Below are 25051 nucleotides of genomic sequence, written 5' to 3' on the forward strand. Positions count from 1 at the left end.
ATGTAATGCACCTCTTAATGAGGAAGGCGACGACAAGGAGATGGAGATAAATAAGTGGAAGAGACCTTCCCCTGGGTGGTTTGAAATGAATTGTGATGCAGCTGTGGATGCAAAAATGGATGGATGGGAGTGAGCCTAATTCTCAGAGACCACGATGGAAGGGTCTACACAGCTCGGAGCTTCACGCGAATGGGCTGGCTAGATCTGACTACGGCAGAGGCAATGGTTACAGTAAAAGCAGCTCAATTTTGCTCAGAAATGGAGGTGAGAAACGTAATTCTAGAAGGCGATGCACAAACAATTATAATGGCGTTACAGGCTGAGGCGCAGAATAAAAGCCGATATGGTCAGTTAGTAGAAGATGCAAAACTGATTTTGAGTACGCTATCAAATTGGAAAGCCAACCATGTACGCCGGAACATAAATGGTGCTACTCATAGCATAGCTAAATTAGTACAAAAAATGTCATAGATTGTGTATGGAGAAATGTGATATCCGATTGTATCTGTGATATTGTTCAAAGGGAGCAAATTGCTTCAGCTTGCTTTTGATATATATGAGAAGTGAACTATTTTTGAAAAAAAAAAAAAAAAAAAAAAGGAGTTTAAACCCCAAATGAGAGGTAGGTGAAGTGAGCGATTTGATTATAGACATGTATATATGGTAAATACTTAATAAGAAAATCAATACAAATTAAAGTGGATGTAGGTATAGTTTGCGTTTTATTTTAGGTGAACATAACAACGCTAGGCCTTTATTATTATTATTATTATTATTATTATTATTATAAAAATATATAAATATATATTATATAAAAAGGCCTTTAGCATTTAGCGGTTAGACGGTTAGCCGTTAGCGGTTAGCTTAACTGCCCGCCTTTTCACCCCTAGTTTTTGTGACACATGACAATTTTAAAAATTAGTTGAAGGAAATTTTCTTTAGCTAGTCCAATTTGGAGGAAGAGCAATGAATAACTCATTTACCATAATTGGAGCCTTTCCTTCTCCTTGACTTTCCATCTTTCTTCATTTTTCCTCAAGTCTCAATATCTTGGGTCGACGAATTCTTTCCATCTTTCAATTGATAATAATTTTGTAATCATAATTGGGGCATTAATTAGAGATATTGACTAATCTTTTATCATAATTAGTGCCTTAAACATTTTTAATTGAAGGGCTTGATTGTACGACTAATGGAAGAGATAGCCTTGGTTAATTGTTAGCTTTTTTGGCTCGTTGGAAATATGAGAGAATGACCGAACGAACAAAATTTAGAGGTGGCCATGTATATAGAGGTTTATATAGCTAGACTTTTTTCTTTTCTACCCCTGTAAAAACGAATATTTCAAAACAAATTTGATCCATGCTAATTGTCATCACCAAAATAGATTTGAATTAAAACACTGTAAAAGACAAAATCACACGCAAATAACGATGCCTATGTCAATGTAGAAGAAACACTCTCTATCTCGCTCTCACTTATATGATGTTCTTTACTTTGTTGAAAATGCTCCCACATTTCCTCGTTCATTTTCTTATGTGAGACACTTGGATCTGAAACCAATCCTGGAACAACAGCTTTGCCCTCAAGAATGCTCACCACTGAAGACATGGTAGGCCTAACTGCTGCAGAATCATTAGTGCATCGCAGACCCACATTTATCATCACCATTACCTCTTCTTTCTTGTAGCTAGAGCCCAGCCTTGGATCGACCAGTTCCAATAAACTCTCTTTCTCTTTTAAAGCCAGTGTCTGCAAACATGGAGATAGGAGCAAGGTATAAAATTAAAACAAGAGTGTGAAAGAAATAAATGCAAGAGAGAAAGAGATTCAAATTACCCAATCAAGAAGATGGAAAAATCCCGCCTTCGCCAGGTTGCTAGTGTTACTCCTCCCACTGACAATTTCTAAGGCAACAACTCCAAAACTATAAACATCTGCTTTATCGGTTAAATGACCCCACATTGCATATTCAGGAGCCATATATCCGTTGCCGAATCACGAAACAATGGATAACATTTTCAGCATCATGAATTTGTAAAATTGCTAATATTAAGGGCAATAATTTCTAATTGCCTTTTTTTTTGTTCTTAATGGCATGGGTAAACTAAAATCATTACCATGAAGTAATCAAATTCGATTGTAAAATAATTCAAACAATGAAATTTCTCAAGCTAAAATTTGTTGGTACAGTTGAACTTTACTAACAATTCTTCTACTTTCAATTTTGTTTTTCTTCTCGATCTATTTCTTTGAATCTACTGATATCACATGAAAGCAAGAAAAAAGATAATACGAAACACTAATTTGATTACACAACAAAGCATGAAATTAAAACACAACAACTCACTAAGTTCCAGCAACTCGGGTGCTTATGTGGGTATTATCCTCTTCATCAAGCTTGGCTAAACCGAAGTCAGATATCTTAGAGTTGAGATTTTTATCAAGCAAGACATTCGTAGCCTTGATGTCTCTATGAACAATCTTCAATCTCGATTCTTCATGGAGATAGGCCAAACCTCTTGCTATACCAATACAAATCCTTTGTCTTGTTGGCCAATCCAATTTCAACTCATAGTCTTCTGGCCCTACAGTCAATCAAATCAATTGAATATAGTAAATGACCATGCACACAAATGACTAGAAATACTCAACAAAAACAATTAAGTGCATGAAGGTAAAATTTTACCAAACAAAGCACGAGCGAGACTATTATTTTCCATGTACTCGTATACTAGCAATAATTGATTTCCTTCAATACAGCATCCATAGAGCTTAACAAGATGAGGGTGTTGCAATGCAGAAATCGTGCCTATCTCATTCACAAACTCACGATTTCCTTGCTTTGATTTGGAAGAAAGCTGTTTGACTGCAATTATGGTGCCATCTAACAGAAGGCCCTGCATTTGGAAAACAAAACTTTTGTCATTTATTAATAAGGAACCCTTCAAAAAGAAAGAACTACAATAAGAAACGTTCACTAAAAAGAAAATATTTATTCTGCAAATACCTTATAAACAGAACCAAAACCACCTTCCCCAATTTTATTTGAAGCATCAAAGTTGTTTGTTGCAGCATTGATTTGCCTTAAGGTGAATCTACCAGTTTGCAAGTGCAAATCCTTTAAATCTGAGGAAGATGCCAAGTCAGATATGGAAGCATGCCTAAGAAAATTGTAAAATTTTTGACATTCCTCGTAGTTTGAACTATTTTAAAGCATAATGTAAACAAACCCACACACGCCTAGAGAAGACAATTCCTAATAAAATAACAAGTTCTAGGGAAACCACATGCAATCACTCTCTGCATAAGAAGTTTTTGACAAACGACTTTCTTAGAATGAGTCCCCCCCTATTTGCCACACAAGGATTTTTGACTGACCAGAAACTTGCATGTTAGCTTATAGGCCCATCCATTGCTAAGTCGATGATGACTAAGTTGTTTCCACTTGAAATAATTAGGGGTTGGAGATAGTCTATCATTTCCATCGCCATATCATTTTTAAAAGGTAAATTGTTTGTTATATATATATATATATATATATATATAAAAGGAATTCATTTCATCCTGCTACATCATCCAAATAGTATGCATATATATGCACGTGTTGTGTGTTCGAACATACATAGACATGCAAAGTGCTCAATGGGGAAAAAAACAAACAGAAAAAAGAATCCAAAGAACATATCAGAAATAACTATTTATCTATGTAATAACAAATTTAATTGCCTTGCAAATACCTTGTTCCGTCTTATTTTTCTGTGCTAGACAACATTTCCACGAGAGGATACCTAAAACCAAAAATATAACAAAAGCAACAGCAACGCTAATCCCGACCTTTGCACCTAGAGATATACCAGTTCTATTTTCTGATGGTGGTGTAAAGTCTGTTTAAAGAAAAAAAAAAAAAACATAAGAGTTACCATGTCAACATTGTTGTCAAGATAATTGATACGAGAAATTATCATCCAACCCAGTAATGCATGAAATTGAGATGTCCAAACTGCAGTTAGGAATACTTCAATGAAAATAAACAAGAAAATGATTTCATTCTCTTATTCATCAATGTGATTTTTGAATATAATTTCTTGAAGTATATAATACATATCAAACTGAAAATATATACAATAAATACAAAATCTTAAAATGTGGACAAAAAAAACAAATACATTGGTCTATGATACCATAAAGAAATTAAAAGGTTCAAATCAAATACATTTAAGGAAATGAAAAAATACATTTTACCCTATGAAGTTGCACTGCTTTTTCTAATTTTGCCTCTAATGTTTACAAATTGACAATGTATCTCTTAAAGTTTCTGACTTTTGTAATGTTGCCCATCCGTCAACAATTTCTGTTTTCTCTTACGAAAAATGACTCACGTGCATTGCATCGCATGTGACTTTTTAGGGGAAAATGTCTCCAAAATGCCCCCATTTTTCCTTAAAAAAAAAAAAAAAAGAAAGAAGAAAGAAGAAAGAAGAAAGGAAACTCACTCGCCAAGCTGATTTCCGAGTAGTGGAGCTCGAAATGGTGCGGTTCAATCTCCAGAAGCAATGACCTCCTCTTCTCCCTCGCGTGGATCTCTAGGGCGACCTTTATCAAATATCCAGTCGTGTTCTCTGGCAAAATCACAACTTGCATGGACCCCAAGCTCCTCCTGATGGTCACATTGAGCAGTAACTTCGTCAGCCTGCAGTGAGACCCACCGGTTTCCAGCGCCAAGGTAAGCCTTCTTGGGACGTTGAGCAAAAAGTTCCCGTCCTTTACTACCACTCTCGAAGTGGTCAACTTGAGCAGCCTCATTTCATGGAGGTCCTTCTCTCTTTACCCAAAGGCTACTAAGTACTCTTTTTCCTCTTGAATCTACTAAGCCTCAGGTCATTTCCATACAAAGAAACCCACACATGGGCACAACCCATTCAAGTGTACTTGGGAAAGAAACCAAAACTAGCATGACGAATGGCTAGAGTGACATTGTAGTGCCTTGGGTAATTACTGGGTTGTGGTCAGCTTAGTTGGTGGGTTAGCAAGATCTCTCGATTCATTAGGGTTTGTTGGAAGGAAGATTTTTGAGAATTTGGTTTGTCGCCAAACGTTCGCAGGGGGGACCACCGAACGTTCACTCAGCAAAAGTACACCGAGCGTTCGCATGGGGATCAAACGAATGTTCATTGACCAAATTTTGAACCACTGGGTAATGATCGAACATACACTTGCAACTCTAGAACTATTGTGTAAACAATACCCGAACGTTTGCCCATATGTACCGAATGTTCGCTAACCTGCAGGATTGTCACAACAACGCCCTCAGCTTTTTCAACCCTATAAATACCCCCTCCCACGCCCTTCTAAACCTCATTATGCCTTATATGCCCTAGCGAAACTCTGCTTGAGTGATTTGTGAGTTATTAGAGGAAGGAGGAAGGTTTCTTAGAGATCCTTGTTTTATAGAGGTAACCTTCTTAATTTAAGTTGTTCTTTACCTAGTGTTATGCTCGTTAAGTATTTTCCATAGCTTGGTTGCTAGTTTTAAGCTTATGTTTTTGTTTTAGGTTTTAGTCTTGGTTTAAGTATAGATTAGCGTTTTATTCTTGTTGGATGTATCTTATTTTGCATGGAGATGTTATCTTGGGCTTCTAAGTATGTTAAGAACCTTGTTGTAGCCTTAGAACTTCCTTAGAAGTGATTAGAAGGTTGTTTGGTTTGCAATGGATTTTTTACCCAGATGAGAACGTTCACACCTTTCTAGCCAAACGTTCGGCTTTGAGCCTGAACATTCGCTATGTTTGGTAAAAAGTTCGCTGGCCAGGTAGAAACTCTGTTTTGGACATTTTTAGGTCTAGGACTCGTTTTAGCTCAGATTTAGGATTGATGTTAGGTCTTTTCAAAGATTTTGAGGGTGTGGAACATTTGGATGAATTTGTGTGGAGGAACTTTGCGACCCAGGCGAGTATAAACTCACATGAATACTTGTTATTTTTCTCGCATTGCACGACTATTTTATGTGTACCAAACATGTATCTTTACAAACCTCATGAAATACATTTTGATCTTATATGAACCCTATTTTGTGAAAAACGTGCGCTGCTTAAGCAAGATAATGGACATTGTGAGATTTGTAAGCGCATGTATGTAAAATACAGATTAGACTAATTGCATCGTATGACATAGTATACCGGTACGTGCGGGATAATGGTCATAGGCTGATTATACATGTTAACTCTATGGTCAAATGTGTGTGTGTGTTATATGAGCCTTGGATCTAATGGTTATTTCGTGACTGACGCAACAATATTTGATTTGTGGCTTATTACAGGACGTACATCATTAGTAGCATGGGTCATTTGAAGTAGGACTCAGTCGGGCTGCTAGTGTTATGAACAATAGCGTACAATCGTCAGGGTGCCGACATTGTATTACAGGTTTCTCGGGATAGCACTAACCCTGCTAAGAAGGGGTAATATTTCAAGTAGACCATACATTTTGAACTATGACTTGATTCTCATAATTATAGCATGTACTATAGTTATATTGCACTCTAGATAAACTGTCACCCCATAATGGTACATGTGATTTAAGAGCTGAGTTCATCATTTATTGACATGTACGTCATGTGCATTTTTACTAATTAAATCGTCGGACTTACCCTTGTATTATTTCCCCTCCATTATGTATAATTGCGTTGTTTAGCTAGCTTAGCTGAAGATGGACCCATGTAGGCGTTTGGTCAATATGAAGGACTTGATCCGGATAATTTTTAAGGCCTTAATTTATTCGGAACAGTTGTCAGTGATCTGTATTATATTCTGATGACTGGTCTCTAACCGATACATTTGGAGATTTATCTATGTTATGATGATTTTAGTTCACTCTACTAATTGTGGTTGTGGTTTTAAATTATTTCTATCTCAATCCCCTACTAAAAGTCTTGCGCTGTAGTCTCTCTTCGAAGAGAATGAGATCCCTAAGTCTTGTCCCACAAGGGAGAAGGCTAGGAGTCGAACCTTGGACTCAATTATCAGTTAATTGATTTCATTGAGGAGTTACAGACATGAAAGTGAAATGTCATATAGCTCTCTGTTCGACCCTGTTCTAGAAAACCAAAACAGCGGCCAGGCATGGGATTTGTATCTCAAGTGAAATCCTATATACCTCAAGTGAAATCTCGCATAACAGAATTTTACCATGAAATCTTAATGCTCAAAAGATCAATTTGTACTTTTCAACACTCTCAAGCACTATTTATCAATCTCACACACCCTATTGTTATAAAACTTCTAGAATTTGCAACAACAACAATAACAACAACATATTTGTGGGTTCAACTCTATGTGTGTCTCAAACACTGTTGGACATGAACCTGTTATGAGCCTGAGTGAGGGACCTCGTAACTGGACCTTGGGTATGTAGGAAAACAAGACGAGTCCGGCATTTCCTACCTATGATTGTTGATAAATAGGGATTGTTAGAGAGACCCCTAGACCTCACAACACAGAATGCTCATTTGCTAAAATATTCTCTGCCAACTTTATTGAAAAAAACTGCTTATATAGAGTTACAACCGACTTAGACTTAGGTTGAAACTAGTAAACCTATTCTGACTTGTGCTAGGAGATGTGAGGCGCTTTACCAAGAAACCTCTTACAACTCCAACTAGGACTAGGACTCTTACTAAGGAAATAAAGATACGACACTTACAAGGAAATAAAATACTCATAGTCAATAAAAGAGAAATAGGCAGAGGCTAACTAATAGATCTAGGGTTGTAACATTCCATCCCCCTTATGAACGTCCTTGTCCTCAAGGACAAAATCTGGAAAATGAGAAATGAAATCAGCCTTCTTTTCCCATGAAGCATCTACAGGAGAGTAGCCTGCCCAGTGTACCAAAATTTCGGGTATCCCCTTACGCACCCTCCGTTCCAAAAGGGCTTGAGGCTAAACTTGTGAATTAGGAACATCAGGCAATTCAATCATAGCAGGATCTGCGACGCCAACTTGTTTTTTAAGGACTGAAATGTGGAATACAGGATTCAATTTGGACTCCTTGGGTAAATCAGGCAAGTAAGCAACTTGCCCAATTTTTTTAAAAAAATTTTGAACCGGCCATAATATTTAGCTGAGAGCTTGGCATTGCTTCGAGACTCTACAGAGGACTGTCTATAAGGTTGTAGCTTCAAATAAACCCAATCACATACTTCGAATTGCTTCTCTTGGTGATGCTTGTTATAGACTTGGGACATTCGATGTTGAGACTTCAGCAACCTATCCCTTGCTTCGCTAGGGAGCACATCACGTTCCACTAGAGTCTTCTCCACGGCTTCTACTTGTGCAGTCCCCTTTACATACGACAATAGAGTGGGTGGAGGTCGGCCATATACTAACTCAAAGGGAGTGATGCTATGAGCTAAGTGGGTACTAGTGTTATAACAAACTTAACCCATGGAAGCCATGTAACCCATTATTTAGGCTTCGAACTCGTCAAACATTATAAATACACCTCCACCGTACGATTGAGAACTTCAGTTTGGCCATCAGTTTGGGGTTGATAAGCTGAACTAAAATTGAATTTAGTTCCACGGAGTGAGAACAACTCTGTCCAAAAATGGCTTGTGAATGTTGGATCCCGGTCACACACTATGGATTCTAGCATACCATGTAGCTTGAAGATGTTGTCAAAATAAACCCTGGCCACCTAGGGAGCCGTATAAGGATGGCTTATAGGAATGAAATGACCATACCTTGTGAACCTATCAACAACCACTAGAATAGTAGATTTCCCATGTGACTTAGGTAACCCGTCGATGAAGTCCATTGAGACCTCAGCCCAAATCTTAGTAGGAATAGATAAAGGCTGTAAGAGACCTGAAGGCATGGTGGTCTCCATCTTGTGTCGTTGACACACCTCGCAGTGTCTAATAAAGGCCTTGACCCGCTCCTTCATATTGGACCAATAAAACACTGCCCTTAGCCTTCTCATTGTCTTAAAAAAACCTTCATGTGTACTCCCATGTATTTTCGTAATAATGGGATTAATGAAGGAAGAATTTTTTTACAAATATATTCGTTCCTTGAAGAAAATTAAGCCTTCCTTGAATTGCCATGGACCCACGGCCTCCCCCTCTTGGATTCTCACCACCAACGCCTGTAATTCGGGATCCGAACGAACCTCCTCTTGAATCGGCTCGAGCCACTGAGGTACAGGATGAGAGATGGCCATCAATGTCTTTGGACCTTCTATCCGGGATAAAGCATAGGCCACAGAATTTTCCTTTCCCCGTTTATATCCAATCTCATAATCATATCCCAATAATTTTACTAACCACTGTTGCTGGGCTGTAGTTGATATGGTTTTGATCCAGTAAAAATTTTAAGCTTTTCTGATCTGTACGAACAATAAATTTTGAACCCAACAAATAGGGTCTCCACCTTTGGACTGCTGAGACCAATGCCAACATCTCTTTTTCATAGGTAGATAAACCAAATTGATTTCCCTTGATAGCTTTGCTAAAAAAAGCTATAGGGCAATTGTCTTGCAGGAGCACGGCCCCAATGCCTAATCCTTAAGCATCACACTCCACTGTGAAGGGTTTAGAAAAATTAGACAAAGCCAGTACGGGAGCTTGCATCATAGCCCTTTTCAGCTGATTAAAGGAGTCCTCTGCTTATACCAACCACCCAAAGGCATTTTTTTTAAGCAGCTCTGTTAATGGCTTAGCAATTGCACCATACTCCTTGACAAATTTGCGATAATACCCCGTGAGGCCAAAAAATCCTCTTAATGCCTTAAGAGTAGTGGGTTTGGGCCACTCCATGATTGAGTCGATCTTTCGGGAATCCATAGCCACCCCATCTGGTGAAATTATATGCCCCAGATAACACACTACAGATTTGCCAAACTGAAATTTATCTCATCTTACAAACAACTGATGGGTCGATAGAATTTCAAAAACTTGACCCATATGATGCAAGTGTTCTTCCCAAGTTTTACTATAAATTAAAATATCATCAAAGAAAACCAAAACAAATTTCCGAATTACCTTCTGAAAGATGACATTCATTAAGGCCTAGAATGTAGATGGAGCATTTGATAATCCGAATGGCATAACTAAAAATTCATAATGGCCGTGGTGGGTTCGGAAAGCTGTCTTTTCATTATCTAGAGGGTGAACTCTGATTTGATGATAGCCTAAACGGAGATCTAACTTTGATAAGACCTTGGCCCCATGCAACTCATCTAGAAGCTCATCAATCACGAGGATAGGGAATTTATCTTTTACCGTAATTTGATTTAATGCTCGATAGTCCACGCATAACCTCCAAGATCCGTCATGCTTCTTCACCAATAAGACTAGCAAAGAGTAGGGACTTGTGCTCGCCCTTACTACTCCAGAATTTATCAAAGTGGCAACTTGCCGCTCAATTTCATTTTTTTGATGAAAAGGGTACCGATAAGGCTGTACACTAAGGGGACCTTGGCTCGTCAAAATTGGGATTTTGTGGTCATGATCTCTTGCCGATGGTAGGCCCTTGGGCTCTTGGAATAAGCTGGAATATTGGTCAAGTAAATTCTGAATAGCAGGCTCTACCTCTTCAATTTGGGCCCCCTTCTCTCCTAGTTGAACTACCTTAATCTAAAGTATGCCCCCCCTGCAGCAGCCACGTAAGAGTTTAAGAAAGCTGCCCCCCTTCACTACTCTGTCCAACGGTGCTGACATCCCCTGCAACACTACCCTCACTCCTTGCCACACAAAGCTCATCCACAATATTAAAAAATCCCACAAGATGGGGCCCAAAGTCCTCAGCCATACAACTTCTAACACGGCCTCAACACCTTCAAAATCTAGTATGTAGAAGTCCACTACAAAAGAGACGTTCCCCAGCCAGATGGTGACGCCACGGTAGAATCCCCCACTAACCAGCCTTTCGCCATTAGCCACGAGTACCTCCAGCCTTCCCCATTTGGACGGCGTCATTCCTGCTCTTTGGGCTGTGGACGAGCTGATGAAATTATGGGTGCTTCCACTATCAACGAGAAGAACAAATTTGTAGTGATTCATGTTCCCTTTGACCCGGATCGTACAAGGCTTGTGAGCTCCAGTGATGGCGTGCAAAGAGATGGCTGGCGGCTCATCTTCTTCCTCAGAGTATTCCCTAGAATTTTCCACAGTACTTTCCGCCTCCTCGTGCAACTCAAGCCAAAACAACTTATCACAACGGTGGCCCGGTATGAATTTTTCATCACAATTAAAACACAATCCCTTATCTCTGCTTTCTTTCATTTCTTCTGGCCTGAGTTTTTTGATTTGAGGATTTCTCCCCCGGGTTAGCGCCGGTGATGGCATAGGCGGCAGGTTGTGGGTCTTTCAGTTGTCCGAAGATGTTCCCCAGCGTTGATCTTGCTGCTTGGCCTCGTACAGTCATGCCAGTCCTACAGCTGCGGTGAGACTCGCGGGTCGTGATGCTTGCACCTCTGTCCATATGTTGTCTTTAAGCCCACTGATAAAACACCCCAATTGATGCTCAAGTGACAGTCTACCCACTTGACTTAGGAGTCGCTCAAATTGAACTTGATCGTCTTGCACAGTCCCAACCTGTTTCAATTTAGATAGGTCACCAAAAAAAATCCTCAAAGAGGGTTGGTCTATACTGGCGTTGAGACCCTTTTTCAAGGTGTCCCACGTTATCTCCTTTGGTTCTCCCTCATGAAAAATCTGATACCACAGCTGGGCATCACCGTCCAGATGGTAGGCTGCTAGGGGTAGCCTTTCGTCTTCGCTCGTTCCATGAAATTCGAAGAATTGCTCGACCCGACAAATCCAACTAGTCGGATCCTCCCCACCACAATATCGTGGAAAATCCAACTTCGCCACCTTAGGGACTGTCGATCCCTTGATACCCGAACTTGTTCGAATTATCCGTGGGCCTTCATTACGATTATAAGACCCAGTCTCTGTGTTTGTGCATCGATCCTCCAACAATTGATCAAATTTAGAGCTCATGTTTGCCACAATAGTCTCCAAACGTTCCAGCTGTTCCTCAGCAAGTGAAGATGATGCAAAAGACATTGTAGTCTCTGATACCAAGTTGTTATGAGCCTGAGTAAGGGACCTCGTAACTGCACCTTAGGTATGTAGGAAAACAAGACGAGTCCAGAGCTTCCTACCTATGATTGCTGATAAATAGGGATCGTTAGAGAGACCCCCAGACCTCACAATATAGAGTGCTGATTTGCTAAAATATTCTCTGCCAACTTTATTGAAAAAAACTGCTTATATAGAGTTACAACCGACTTAGACTTAGGTTGAAACTAGTAAACCTATTCTGACTTGTGCTAGGAGACGTGAGGTTTTTTACCAAGAAACCTCTTACAACTCCAACTAGGACTAGGACTCTTACTAAGGAAATAAAAGATACGACACTTACAAGGAAATAAAATACTCATAGTCAATAAAAGAGAAATAGGCATAGGCTAACTAATAGATCTAGGGTTGTAACAGAACCTTGATAACATTAGAAGTGCTTGAGGTGTGGCCACGATAACAGGTTGAGAGGCAAAGAAGAAAAGAGGAGGTTTTGGTTGGGGTTGAGGTTGAGGTGTCTAAGATGGGCGAGTTGACTCAGCAGCTGAGTCGTACTGACGAGGTTAAGATCCTGGAGGAAGAGCCCAGTGACCTGATGGGTATTTTGGGACGTAGGTGACGCTGAGCCCAAAAACTAATAGAGAAAGACATGAAGTAAGGTGTAGCAGTGAGCCATGAGGGTCTTCAAGTGAGTGACCAGGTGTCGAAGCCGGTGTTGAAGGAGAAGTTCATAACTTCAACACCATGTTCTTTGAGATTCACAAGATCCATTACACGTGGTTGCTAGTGGCCAGAAAAACACGCATGGCATTTTGAGGACATTTATACCTAAAAATTCACATGAGACGCACATCGATTTATTTTCATAAGAATAGACGGATTTGACTAATGGATAGGTCACATTGACACTTTTAGATACTTAGTAAGTAGACATCATCAATTTTTAAATATTGGAGGCAAAATAAAAAAAAATAAAAATAAAAATAAAAAATAAAAAAAGCGTGTATACTTGTGGGGGAAAGGTAAATGTATTTTCCCCATAAGAAAATTAATGAAAGATAATTAGCATTATAGAAATAGAAATATTTAAATGATAAGATATAAGCAAGCTTGAAAATGGTTCACTATCAAACCATTGGAAGTTTACACAAGCTCATAATATATAAAACCTACCAGGATCCACAGAAATAGCTGAAATAAGAGGACCATAGACTCCTTTGACCGGGATATCAGTTGTCCCCTTCCCAGCCCAGGAGAAACGAATCTCCAAGGTATTATTAGTCACGGCAACAGTAAACTTTTTTATAATTTCCTTACCAACTCCACCAGCTTCTTTTACAATGTTGAAATCCTTCCATACCAGCTCTTCCTACAAAATTATAATCCATTTATGTCAATCGTTTCATGCTAGCAACTATTTGTGTAACTGAAAATTGCCTGATGAAAGTGGAAGTATATTGTAATAAATACCTGAATGTAAATATTAAATATACGCCTTCCCAAGCTGCTATATGTTTTATCATCAGTAAACACTATCTCCGCAAAATGGAGGTTTACTTTGTAATTTCCATTTCCCAAACAAAAAGAATAATAAGTAAGAGAGAGTGGAGAAAGGCGTGCATTCATGAACAGTTCAGGGTTGGTCATAGAGAGTCTGGATGAATTTGTGAATATAAGTTTGTCAATTGAGTGAAAATCATCCATGAAGTGACCAGTGCTGCTAAATGCCCAGTTTTGGGAACTTGGCCAGTAGAATTTTGAAGGTCCACCTAGATCTGTATCAGCGTCATATGAAGTAGTTCCATTAATGGTTACTGCTTCTCCTCCACAATTTATATGAAGCTTGTATGATTCTGGAATAATAGCAACAATACAATTAGTAACAAGACATGGAAAAGCAAACTAATTAGGCCGGTACAGTACTATTGAAATGAAAAAATTCATAATCAACTGGAAAAATAAAATAATAGCGGATACGTGGTTAGGTCTATGACCTAGCTCCACAGATAAAGCCTTAAGGGCTACATTATGCTTTTATTCAATAAATTGTTTACAATACAGAATGCTCTATTTATAGAACTTACACATAAATGTAATCTTAATCAAATCCCTAAATTTCGGGTGATCAAATCATAATCAAATCCCTAAATTAGGCTAATCTAATCTTCATCAATCATAACCAAATCCCTAACTTTAGGGTCATTCAAATATACTCTAACATCCTCCTTCAAACTCAAGATGGAAGATCCTTAAACCTTGAGTTTTTTATTTATTTATTTATTTAAATTTTAAATTTAAATTTTTTTTATTTTTTTTATTTTTTAAGATAGCAAAACAATACAAAAGAGGACCATTTATGGGCCAAAAAAGGGATCCAACTTTGGGCTAAAATGAGAGCCAACTATAGGCTAAAGTATGAGCCAACTATAGGCCGAAGTGGGAGCCAACTGTGGGCTGAAGTGGCTGGGTTTTAAACAATACCATAAAGGCCGAGCCTGAGTTTTAAACAATACCACAAAGGCTTAACAAAAAGATAGCCAACTTTGGGCTAAAATGAGAGCTAACTTTGGACTGAAATGACCTGGGTTTTAAACAATACCACATAGCCGAGCAAAAATAGGCCAACTATGGGGCCAATGGATGGACAACTTTGCCTCTTTTGATGGGCAACTTGGCCTCTTTAATTTTTTTTTTTTTTTTTTTTTTCTCAACCGAGATTTTTTTTTTTTAATTATTATTCGATATCCTGTTTGCAGATTACATTAAAATGGGATAAGAATCACCTTAATCCCGTAACCAAACACATCTAAAAACTTAAACCAGGATAACATATTCCTAAACTAGAATAGGAATATCTACAAGACTAAATCAAACCTATAACCAAACTCACTTCATCTTCCCAATGAACCACGAAAGAAAGCTTCGTGTTTACTGTCGTGAGATGAAATATCTGCGGCTGGGAGCCTGGGAGCGGCAGAGATCGGCGCGGATGAACGGCGCGGTCTGGACGGTGATTGTAAGGAGCAAGCCGGAGTTGGTGTTGGGATGCCGGCAGAGATTGGCGGCTAAGAGCTGTAGATCTGTAGTAAAGGACCTGGAAACAGCCATGGAAGACGGCTGGGAAGCTTCTGTGAAAGGCTAGAGGAGGTGCAGCGACGTTGGGCTGGGCCGTGGAAGGCCAGCAGAGGCATGCCAGGGCTGGGCCATGGAAGGGAACGAAAGTCGGTGGCTAACGGCATTCTCTGGGAAGCAGCCATGTGCGCTGCAAATCTGGTTTTTTTTTTTTTTTTTTTTTTAACAAAAACAATTCTCTTCTTCTAAACCAACCATGAAGAACTGCAGAGATGTCTTCTTTCATAAGAATGAATCTTCACATCTCACAGTAAAGGAAACAACAGCGGATAGCGTGAGATGAAGGCACAAACTGGGGTTTGGAGAGAGACCCATCTGGCAGAGGTGCTAGACGAGACGTCGGAGATCGTGCTTAAGGCACGACCAAGGCTGTGAAAACACATGGACGAAACCTCCATTTTTTTTTTTTTTTTTTTTTTTTTGCGTCAAATATGATGCAAGATCTATGGCGAAGAGATTTGCAAAATATTGACTATCAAGAACAGGACAATATAACAAACCAAAATAAAATTCACATGACCATTTGGATCAATACTTGCGTAAGCGGGTGGCTCTAATACAATGAAAAAATTCATAATCAACTGGAAAAATAAAATAATAGCGGCTACGTGGTTAGGTCTATGGCCTACTTCCACAGATAAAGTTAGCCGGTGGCTCTGATACCATAAAAAAAAAAATTCATAATCAACTGGAAAAATAAAATAATAGCGGATACGTGGTTCGGTCTATGACGTACTTCCACAGATAAAGCTCTAAGGGGTACATTATACTTTTATTCAATGAATTGTTTACAATACAGAATGCTATGTTTATAGAACTTACACATAAATGTAAGACTAATGCTAGGTACCATATTTTTATCCTCTTAAAATCCTCTTAAAGCTGATGTGGCTTTTAAAATTACCATTAAATTTTAGATGAATCATACTTGAATTTTGATCTAATGGTAATTTTGAAAGCCACATCAGCTTTAGGAAGATTTTAGGAGGATAAAAAAAATGGTACCTAGCATTACTCTGTAATCTTAATTAAATCCCCTAATTTATGGTGATCAAATCATAATCAAATTCCTAAATTAGGCTAATCTAATTTTCATCAATCATAATCAAATCTCTAACTTTAGGGTCATTCAAATATACTCTAACATGAACAAAGGTAATTAATCATGAGAATATATATAACAATTTTGAGGAAATATATATGGCATTTCAACTTACTTTGATCAGGACAACGGAAGCTTCTCAAACACGGAACTAGGCCACTGTTGGAACAATCAAGGTCCAAAACATGTTATTACTAAGATCAAAATTGGATTTGTGTTTACTGATATCAATTAAGGCGCGCAGTACACAAGAATGTTAATATCAGAAATGTTTGAGATGCTTACGAGTTATTGCCAATCAAAGAGCTTGCAAACAAGTTCCTGTGGAAAATAACAAGAGAAAAGTCTAGTGAGTATAGTATGCCCATGAGCACTTGCATTCAGACGACAAACATGCTTAGAAGAAATTAAGTCTTACACACTAGTTTGTGAACAACTTGAGGACCCTAATTCTCCAAATGTAAAATTGTTATATGAAAGATCACTGCACACAAAAGAAGCAAACATGATTCATTATCTTCCATAATGTAGCATGACCAAAAAACATGTCAAACAAATTGAATAAATAGAATTTGGCTGAGAACCTTACATGGTGTTCCCTTTATTCAGCATCCACGGAGGCACTTGTCCAGTTAGCAAGTTGCCGGTTAAATATCTAAATAAAATCAATATTACTAATTCAGTATCATTAATTATGAAGTTATAAAGGATGCAAATCTTTAACACATCCAATAGCTAATTAAATGAATTACCAATTCAGTATCATTAAACTATATATATATATTCCTTTTTAATCCCCACTAATGAGGCCTAACAATCACACAATGTCTCTCAGCTATACAAAAATCGTTGTTGCAATTTGGTATATGAAAATATACATATAATTTTAATTGCATACATGTAATCTGATTTTTGTAGACCGGAAAAGCTGCTTGGAATTTCTCCACTTACTTTGTTAAAGCTGAGATCTCTGCAGGAAAAGTTACAATATATTAAATAAATCAGAAAACATATAGCACCCTAAAAATTTTACAAACAAACAACATATTGACGTTGTCAAAATGAGAAAAGACAGCCCTTTATATATGGGACAATTTTTTTTTTTTTTTTTTGTTAACACAAGCTCCCTATCATTCGGTTTTTTTTTTTAATTTTTTTTAATTTTTTTTTTTTTTTAATATTAAGCAGTAATTCCCTATCCGTAGTTGTTGTTAAAGGTTCAAACTATTTTTGCTTAGTATTATCTAGAAAAAAAAAAAAAAAATCACAAATTCCATATCAAGAATGGTACTTAAGTCGGTTTAGGACCATCATCAACACAAGGAGAAGAAAAGGAATTCTGAGCCATGCAAGAATACTGAATATATTATCCATAAATTAGCATAAAAGCATTTTCTATAAAGGATTTTTGAAATACCAGCAAACTGAAAAATGGAGGAAAAAGTAGGTACTATACTAACAAGGTTTGCAACGTTGTCATAGCCCCGACATATTCAGGTAGTGGTCCAGTAATATTGCAACTCCTCAATACGCTGTAACAAAATTAAAAATATCTATGTAAACTTAAGTAGCCATAAGCATGGGTACGTACTTTGGGAAATCATGTCATTGAAACATTTGACTTACAGTGTTTTCAACTTTGTCAGAGTTTTAAGTGGTGGAAAAGATTCTTCATATCCATTCAAGTCACTAATTTTCCTATATATATATCAAATTCAACAAAGAATAAAGTAATTCAAATGCAATTCCATCTGAAAATGATTGATAGTTGTGACATAAAAGGTTGATACTCACAAGTCAGATAACTTTTCCAAATGAGAAATGCCAGGAGGAATTGGCCCGTTCAAGCCACTTGCCTGGATTTCTCTGTTGTTACCAAATTTCGATTTAATGAGGGATAATATATACATAACAACCATAATTAAATAACGACAAAATCTTTAAACACAAATAAAAAAGATAAAAGAATAAAGATCTCACAGTCTATCAAGTTCTGTCCAGTTTTGAATATAATTCGGTATCTTTCCAGAAAATTGATTGTCATCGATCCGACTGTATTAAGTTGAATAGACAAAAGGAATTAAAAAAAAAAAAAAATAAAAAAAAAGGGGGGGGGAGGGGGGGGAAGAAATGTCATATTTAATCTCAGAATGCAAAAATTAGTAACTAATTGCAAGCATATATATGAAAAATGTAATACAGAAAGAGAGAAATAATAGCTTACAAGTCCTTCAATGTGATCAGCCCTATAAATGAATTAGGCAGCTCCCCAGTGAAATAATTCGAGCTGAGGAAACTATAATAATAATAATAACAAAATCATCATCAACAACAACAAACAAAAGCTAATTCAAGTAATTCTCACAACAAATAAAAGAGATAAGATTCTTGTAGGAGGGAATAATCAAAATCGTCTTACAATCTTTCTATGGAGGGCATATGGCCAAGCTCTGGAGGAAGATTTCCGGAAAGCTGATTGAACTCCACCGTACTACGAATAATAAAACCGAATTCCTTGCTAATAAAACTCTAAAAAATGTATCACAAATAGAAACAAATGGGTGATAAGAACTCACAAGCTTCTGAGAGTTGTGATGTTTGCTAGCTCTTTGGGGATAGAACCCGTTAACCGGTTTCCAAGAAGTGAACTGCAGTAAGACCCTTTTACGTAATTAAAATTATATATATATATATATATATATATATATATATAGAGAGAGAGAGAGAGAGAGAGAGAGAGTACATGTCTACCAAGTGAGGGGAAGAACCCCATCCCGGAGGGATTGAACCGTTAAGGTAGTTGCGAGCGAGGTCACTAATATGAGAATGAGAGAGAAATGAGTTAGAGGAAATAAACTACGTACAGCATGTGGTATCTCTGTTATGAGTAGTTACATTTGTTGGAGGTAAGGCAACCCGGCAAAATCTGGGGGGAGGGTGCCTGCGAGATTTTGTCCTTTGAGAATTCTGTGCGTCCAATTAATAGAGAATGGGGGTTAATACATATATGACATTATATAAAATCATTGGTCCAAGGCTAAAGCAAAGTAATTAAAGAACATTGTTCTAATTAAATTGTACCTTTCCGGCCCCTTCAAATAGGAGAAATCTGATACAAATTTAACTTTTTCTAATAAAATTTATTTTCTCAGTTTCTTTCACCAAGTTGTGAGTGCTTTCTATGTGAAATACATCTAAAAGGACTCATAAGATGAGAAATGAACGTAATTATTCCATTCCATGCAATCAACATAAGTGCAATAAAAAAAAAAAAAAAAATGCAGTCAACATAAGTGCTTCTATGAGGGGCGTAAAATCATTTAAAAATGTGTTTAGTATCATTCTCGTACACATTTCTTGTTCAACTTTTTAATTAAAAGAAAAAAATCCATTAAATTTGTAAAACCCGCGTAAGGATTTCACATATTCAATAGTAAATTTGTACATTTCTCGTAGGAGAATAAAACCAATTATTTCTCAATAATTTAAGCCACTGGAGAGGCGCAAGTCATTTTACGTTAACTTTGAAAATCATTTCCGTTCATGAATATGAAAAAGTTTTTTAAAAAGGTTTTTACATCAAAACGGAGCCGTAGGGTCAAAACGAAAAGTTGTAATCTAGACCCTCGAGCTCAAAGGCATCCTGCAGGTTTGTGATTGGGTTTGAGAACTATAAAAGTGCATTTAACACTATAAAAACTTGTTCGAAAAAAAATATTTGTTTGGTAAAAAAAATTCAAAGCGCTTTTGAATGTCAAAAAGCCTAAAAATTACCAAATTTTGACAAAAACTTAAAAATAAAACTTTTGCTAAGCAATATTTTTTACTTATAAGTTATATTTTTCAAACACAATCTTAAACAAACCTTATAGTAACAACAGCCTAATTTACGGTTTCTTATTCAGCCCAATTTTACATCTAACGTTTGGGTCAAGAAAGCTTGCTAGCTAGACCAGAACGAGCCTTAAAGTTAATGAATTTTGGTCCTACTTTTCAAACACAGTTGGCAGACACTGACTTCGTTTTTATTTTATATATATAGTTCAAGCTGGCAGCTTTTATGTTTGGCATTGCAGCGTAGCCTCTAACGTTTAGAGGCATGGCCTGCTAATCACTTTTAATAAATGGCAACCGTTTGATCACTTAAAAGCAAAAAGAAAAAAAAAAAAAAAAACAAATTAACCTCGAAAGACAAAAGAAAAGGGCATTTTGGATAGTTTATGTTCACAAATGTCACGTGAGTCACACGTGACCTAAATTCTATTTAAAAAGACTAAAAAAAAAAAAAAAAAAAAAAAAAAAAAGTGTCAAGCATTATCATTTAGTAATGAGAGCCCCTATGGTTCGGTTGGTCTGCAAACCATCCCTTTTACAGCTCTCAATCACCATTTGCCACATCATCCATTTAACAAACATGCAAAAAATAAAAATGAGCTCACCCATACTAAATCAAAATGAGAAATACCCGGCGAACCCAGGAAGACCCATGTCACGTGTTAAGTGCTAAAATATTCATATTTTTAGCCCTTAACTTGCATGTTTTAATCCTTTGGTTTTAGTTAATTAGGTCATTTTAATTCATTTTTGTGTTTCCCATACTTTTGTAGACGATTGGAAGAAAATGAAGTAAATCTGGAAGATTTAGACTTCAAGAGAGAAGAAGGGCAAAATGAGAGTCCCTTGACATTGTGATCGATCACAGCAGACCTGCGATCAAGTGCAGTACCAAAAAGACACAGCACGAAGCAGGCCATGAGCGATCGAGCGCACGACAGAAGAGGATCAATCGCAGACCTGCGATCGAGCGCACACGGGTTGCGATCAATCGCACCCGTGCGCAGGAGACACATCAAGTGGCAGCCAGAATGTCTTTCTTTCCATATTAGGGTTTTCCAACTCCCAATTGTAATAGATTTTGAAACCCTACGAAATCCTTAGGTTTACTACTTTGTCAAGGACTTCTAAAGCCTATAAATAGACCATTAAGCCTTTAGAATAGGTATGCTTGTAAGGAGAAGAATAGGAGTTCTTCAAGTTCAAGTCTCGGGTTTATTCTTTTCCTTTCTTTTATTTTATTTTATGAAGATATTTAACATCAATTTTATGTGTTACTAAATTATTTAGTAGGGCTAGATTGAAGCCCTAGTTATGTTTTGTTAATATTCAATATTGGCGCTTTTGTGATGATCATGTTATGATGTCTAACTTGATTAACACCTAGTTTCATAAATTCATCATATGTGTGTGCCTGATCAACATGTGCATGTGGTATGGACTAGTTAGTTAAATCAATTTGGATGACCGAGTCTTAGGTTTAACATAAATAACAAAAGAATCCACACCATGATTCTTGGATTAATCAATATGGGAAACCGAGAGTAGACACCCATGCCCTAGGCCTCATGTGTTTGTCGATTTTCACAGTTTTTATGCTTTCTTAAAGAACAACTTAGTAGACACCCATGCTAAATCCTTTAAGAAAGAAAAGAATTAAAGTAGACACCCATGCCTAATTCGTTGCTTAGGGAAATCAATAGCTTAAGGAGTAGACACCAATGCCCTTAGGTTGACAAACATTAGATATTCATAACATGATCAAAACATTGGCATATTGATTTATTAGCTAAATATAATTAGTGGTGGATATCAAAGCCCTACCTTTTCATCATTATCAACTCAACCCAATCTTTGTTTTAGTTTACTTTTGGAATTGATTTTAAGCAAGATTCAGCAATCCTCATGAGAATGACTCCGTATTTGCACACTATACTACTATGTTGACCTTGTGCACTTGCGGATAAAACACACAATTATTTGCCTATTAATTTAGGTAGGTAATTGTGAACAACACCACGACGCTTAAGACCTACGACGTGGGTCTTTGGCCAGACCCACGGGTCTAACCAGCCTCAAATCTGCTCCAAATCCGCATCAAAACCTGTTTCTAATGATAAAAATTCGTTTCTAATGCCTCAAAACCCGTTTCTAATGCCTCAAAGCATGGTTTTGAATTCAAAACTAAAACCTAGAAGTGAAAAATTAACCCTTTAGAGATTTTATCACCCTAAGGCCGGAAACCGGCACCAGAGAGAGGTGACCCACGGTGGGAGAGAAAGAGAAGAAGAGAAAGTGGGAGAGAAAGAGGAGGAAATAAAATTTTCGGTGAACCAGAGAAAGAGAGAAGAAGATACGGTGAAGAAGAGAGAAGAAGAAAGAAAAAATCCAGTGTATTGTGTTTCTTCTTGAGTTTGTGCATTTTTTTTTTTTTTTGTTGCTGATGTGTCAATTTTTGATTAGGTAAATGTTAGATTTTAAAGCTCATCTGGACCAAAGTTAAACTCGTTAGTAATTGGTAAAGTTAGACAAAAGTGACAAACTGGTAATACTTTGGGGTTAATTGTCTTTTCCCCAAAAAGAAAGATTGAGTACTATTTTTCCCGGTACTAATAATAAAGATTTATATTTATATAAAAATTAATGCTATATATATATATCTTTTGTATTATTTTAAAAGTAGTATTATTTTTAAAATTACAATTAAATCAAAATTTAATGATATTTTAAAATCACATAAATTTTAAACAACACAAAGGAACAAAAGAATTACACGTAGGAATACTCGAAAAGGATATAAGTACGGTGGATGCATGTGAGTGTATATACATAGCCCTATAGGATTGAGATAGATATGACGTACATGCTCACAACGTGGCACATAGTTCCACTGGAGAAGGAGCAGTCACAGGTAAGATTATTCTCTTTTGATCCGTCTACTGGGTCGACCCATCCAGATCCACCACTGCATGGATCTCCGTTGAAATTCCAGTCCGTCTTCCCTAACGTCTTCGCTATCTCACGTAAAGCTTCCACTGCAAAAGTTACGACGAAATCAGCCACAATTAAACAAAAACAGAAAAGGCTATCCCATTAATTTGCACGTTTTCCTGATGAAAATACTATGATTTATTCAAGTAACAAAAATAAATTAAAGGTTAAAATATCAACCATCTGTGTGATGAGCATATTATATATATATACCTTCATCCTTCAGCAGTACAGCGGCTCCCAAAGCGAAGGTTGCGAAGCAAAAGGTGAGAGAGAGAAATGGAATCTTCATTTTGCCAACGAAATCATTAATTATTGTACTACAACGAACGAGTTTGGAGAGAGAAGTGAGGAAGCAAGGGAAATAACCAATTGTGTATTTGTTTTGTGGAAAGCTTGTAAACTTGATCTCATTAGTACATGGATATTATTTATGATACAGGTGAAATTAAAGTTGAAGAAGACAGCATCTATTGAAAGCTAGATAGATAAGTGTCGGTGTGTCATGTGTGTACTGTGTAGGTGTACCAAATTATTGTCGTTCCGTACGTGTATCCTTTGTGAAAAATTCCAATGAAATAGAATAAGGGCTATGCTATTTATGAGAAAACGTTATCTACCTTTTTAAATGTTATGGTAGGACGTGGGAAATAGAAAAACAGGAATACATAGATTGTTATATTTTCCCACATGAATTGACACGCAATCTTAAGAACAAGTTGTTCTGAGCCTCTGAGGAACTGACAGATGTTATACTTAGTTACATTGATGATTGAAGTATTGAACTATCATCTTAGAACAAGACCCCCCTCAGTTAGTCAAAATTGTTATAAAAAAAAAGGGTGGGGGTAAATAGCAAAAATACCCGTAGTTTAAAAACATTTACATAAATACACTTAAAATAAAAAAACTTCAAAAAACAAAAAGTTACAAAGTGGAAAAAGTAAAAGAAAAAAAGTCCTAGAGCCACCCCCGAATCACACAGGGGTGGTCGATCCACCCCTCGGTGGGTGGATCGATCACCGCCCATTCTTCTTCTTCTTTTTCTTCCTCTTTTTTATATATAAAGTTTAATTTTTTTTTTTAGTTTTTATTTAATTCTTAATTTTTTTATTCAGTTTTTAATTTTTATAATTTATTTATTTTAAGGTATTTTCATACTTTAATGAGATTTAAAGAGATTCCTTAGTAGTGGAAGTTTTTTGTAACAAAATAATAGGTTTATGCGGTTGAGTGTGATAGGTATCCGTTCATTGAGGCAACTTCTAAATGTGTGGTAGTTTATGGGAAAAAAACTAATTAACCCTATAAATTACGATGTCTCAAGTGTGAATACATCCCCCTAAATGGTATAAGGATGATCCTTTTGTGTCGATGATACCAAAATGGGTTGTACTTGGGAAGTGTTCAAAAGCTCACACAACGGAATGTATCTGAGATAGTGAAGATGGCAAAGCATCATCAAATAATGATGCATATCAAGAAATTGAATTTTCGAGGGGAGGGGGGAGGGGGTGAAAGGCAAGAGAGGGCATTGAGAATATCAATTCTACTTGGGCATAATCATGGCAGCCCCTACCTGCTAGTAGAGTCGTTCATGCGAATGCCGACGCAGTTATTTGCAATATCCGCAGCTATATCCGCAAAATGTGGATATCACTTTTAGATGTCTGCATCGGCATCTGCCATGTTTGTATTAACCGCATATGTGCGGTATTAAATGAGGCTATTCTTCGCTATTCGTATTTTTGGTAATAGACCTATTTTAGTCTCTTAATCCTTCTTTGAGTTTTTTGTATGACCTATTTAAAGCACTTTTGAAAATAATTTGGGTTAGTTTGTAGTGTTTTGGACTTGTTTTAAACTTTTTAAGCCATAATGTTTTGAAAATTTATTGATTTCACATT

At 37.0% G+C, this 25051-nt stretch overlaps 1 protein-coding gene across 1 annotated transcript; it reads right to left on the bottom strand.

The window, feature by feature from the left end:
• Positions 1-1262: 1262 nt before the first annotated feature.
• Positions 1263-23552, bottom strand: LOC132174438 (putative leucine-rich repeat receptor-like serine/threonine-protein kinase At3g14840). Its single transcript, XM_088513950.1, has 24 exons — positions 23358-23552; positions 23017-23188; positions 19215-19286; positions 19063-19134; positions 18896-18967; positions 18739-18810; positions 18544-18615; positions 18300-18371; positions 18114-18185; positions 17946-18017; positions 17780-17851; positions 17218-17289; positions 16909-16974; positions 16738-16803; positions 16605-16640; positions 16435-16478; positions 13556-13938; positions 13259-13454; positions 3741-3887; positions 3011-3129; positions 2690-2900; positions 2351-2588; positions 1840-1990; positions 1263-1752 (listed from the first exon to the last, which is right to left on the bottom strand). Exons 1-24 carry the CDS (start codon positions 23434-23436, stop codon positions 1438-1440), a joined length of 2943 nt encoding a protein of 980 aa, XP_088370076.1. The 5' UTR covers positions 23437-23552; the 3' UTR covers positions 1263-1437.
• Between the last annotated feature and the right edge of the window lie 1499 nt (positions 23553-25051).

This window comes from Corylus avellana, chromosome 2 (genome assembly GCF_965113065.1).
Source record: "Corylus avellana chromosome 2, dhCorAvel1.hap1.2, whole genome shotgun sequence".
Taxonomy (NCBI): domain Eukaryota; kingdom Viridiplantae; phylum Streptophyta; class Magnoliopsida; order Fagales; family Betulaceae; genus Corylus; species Corylus avellana.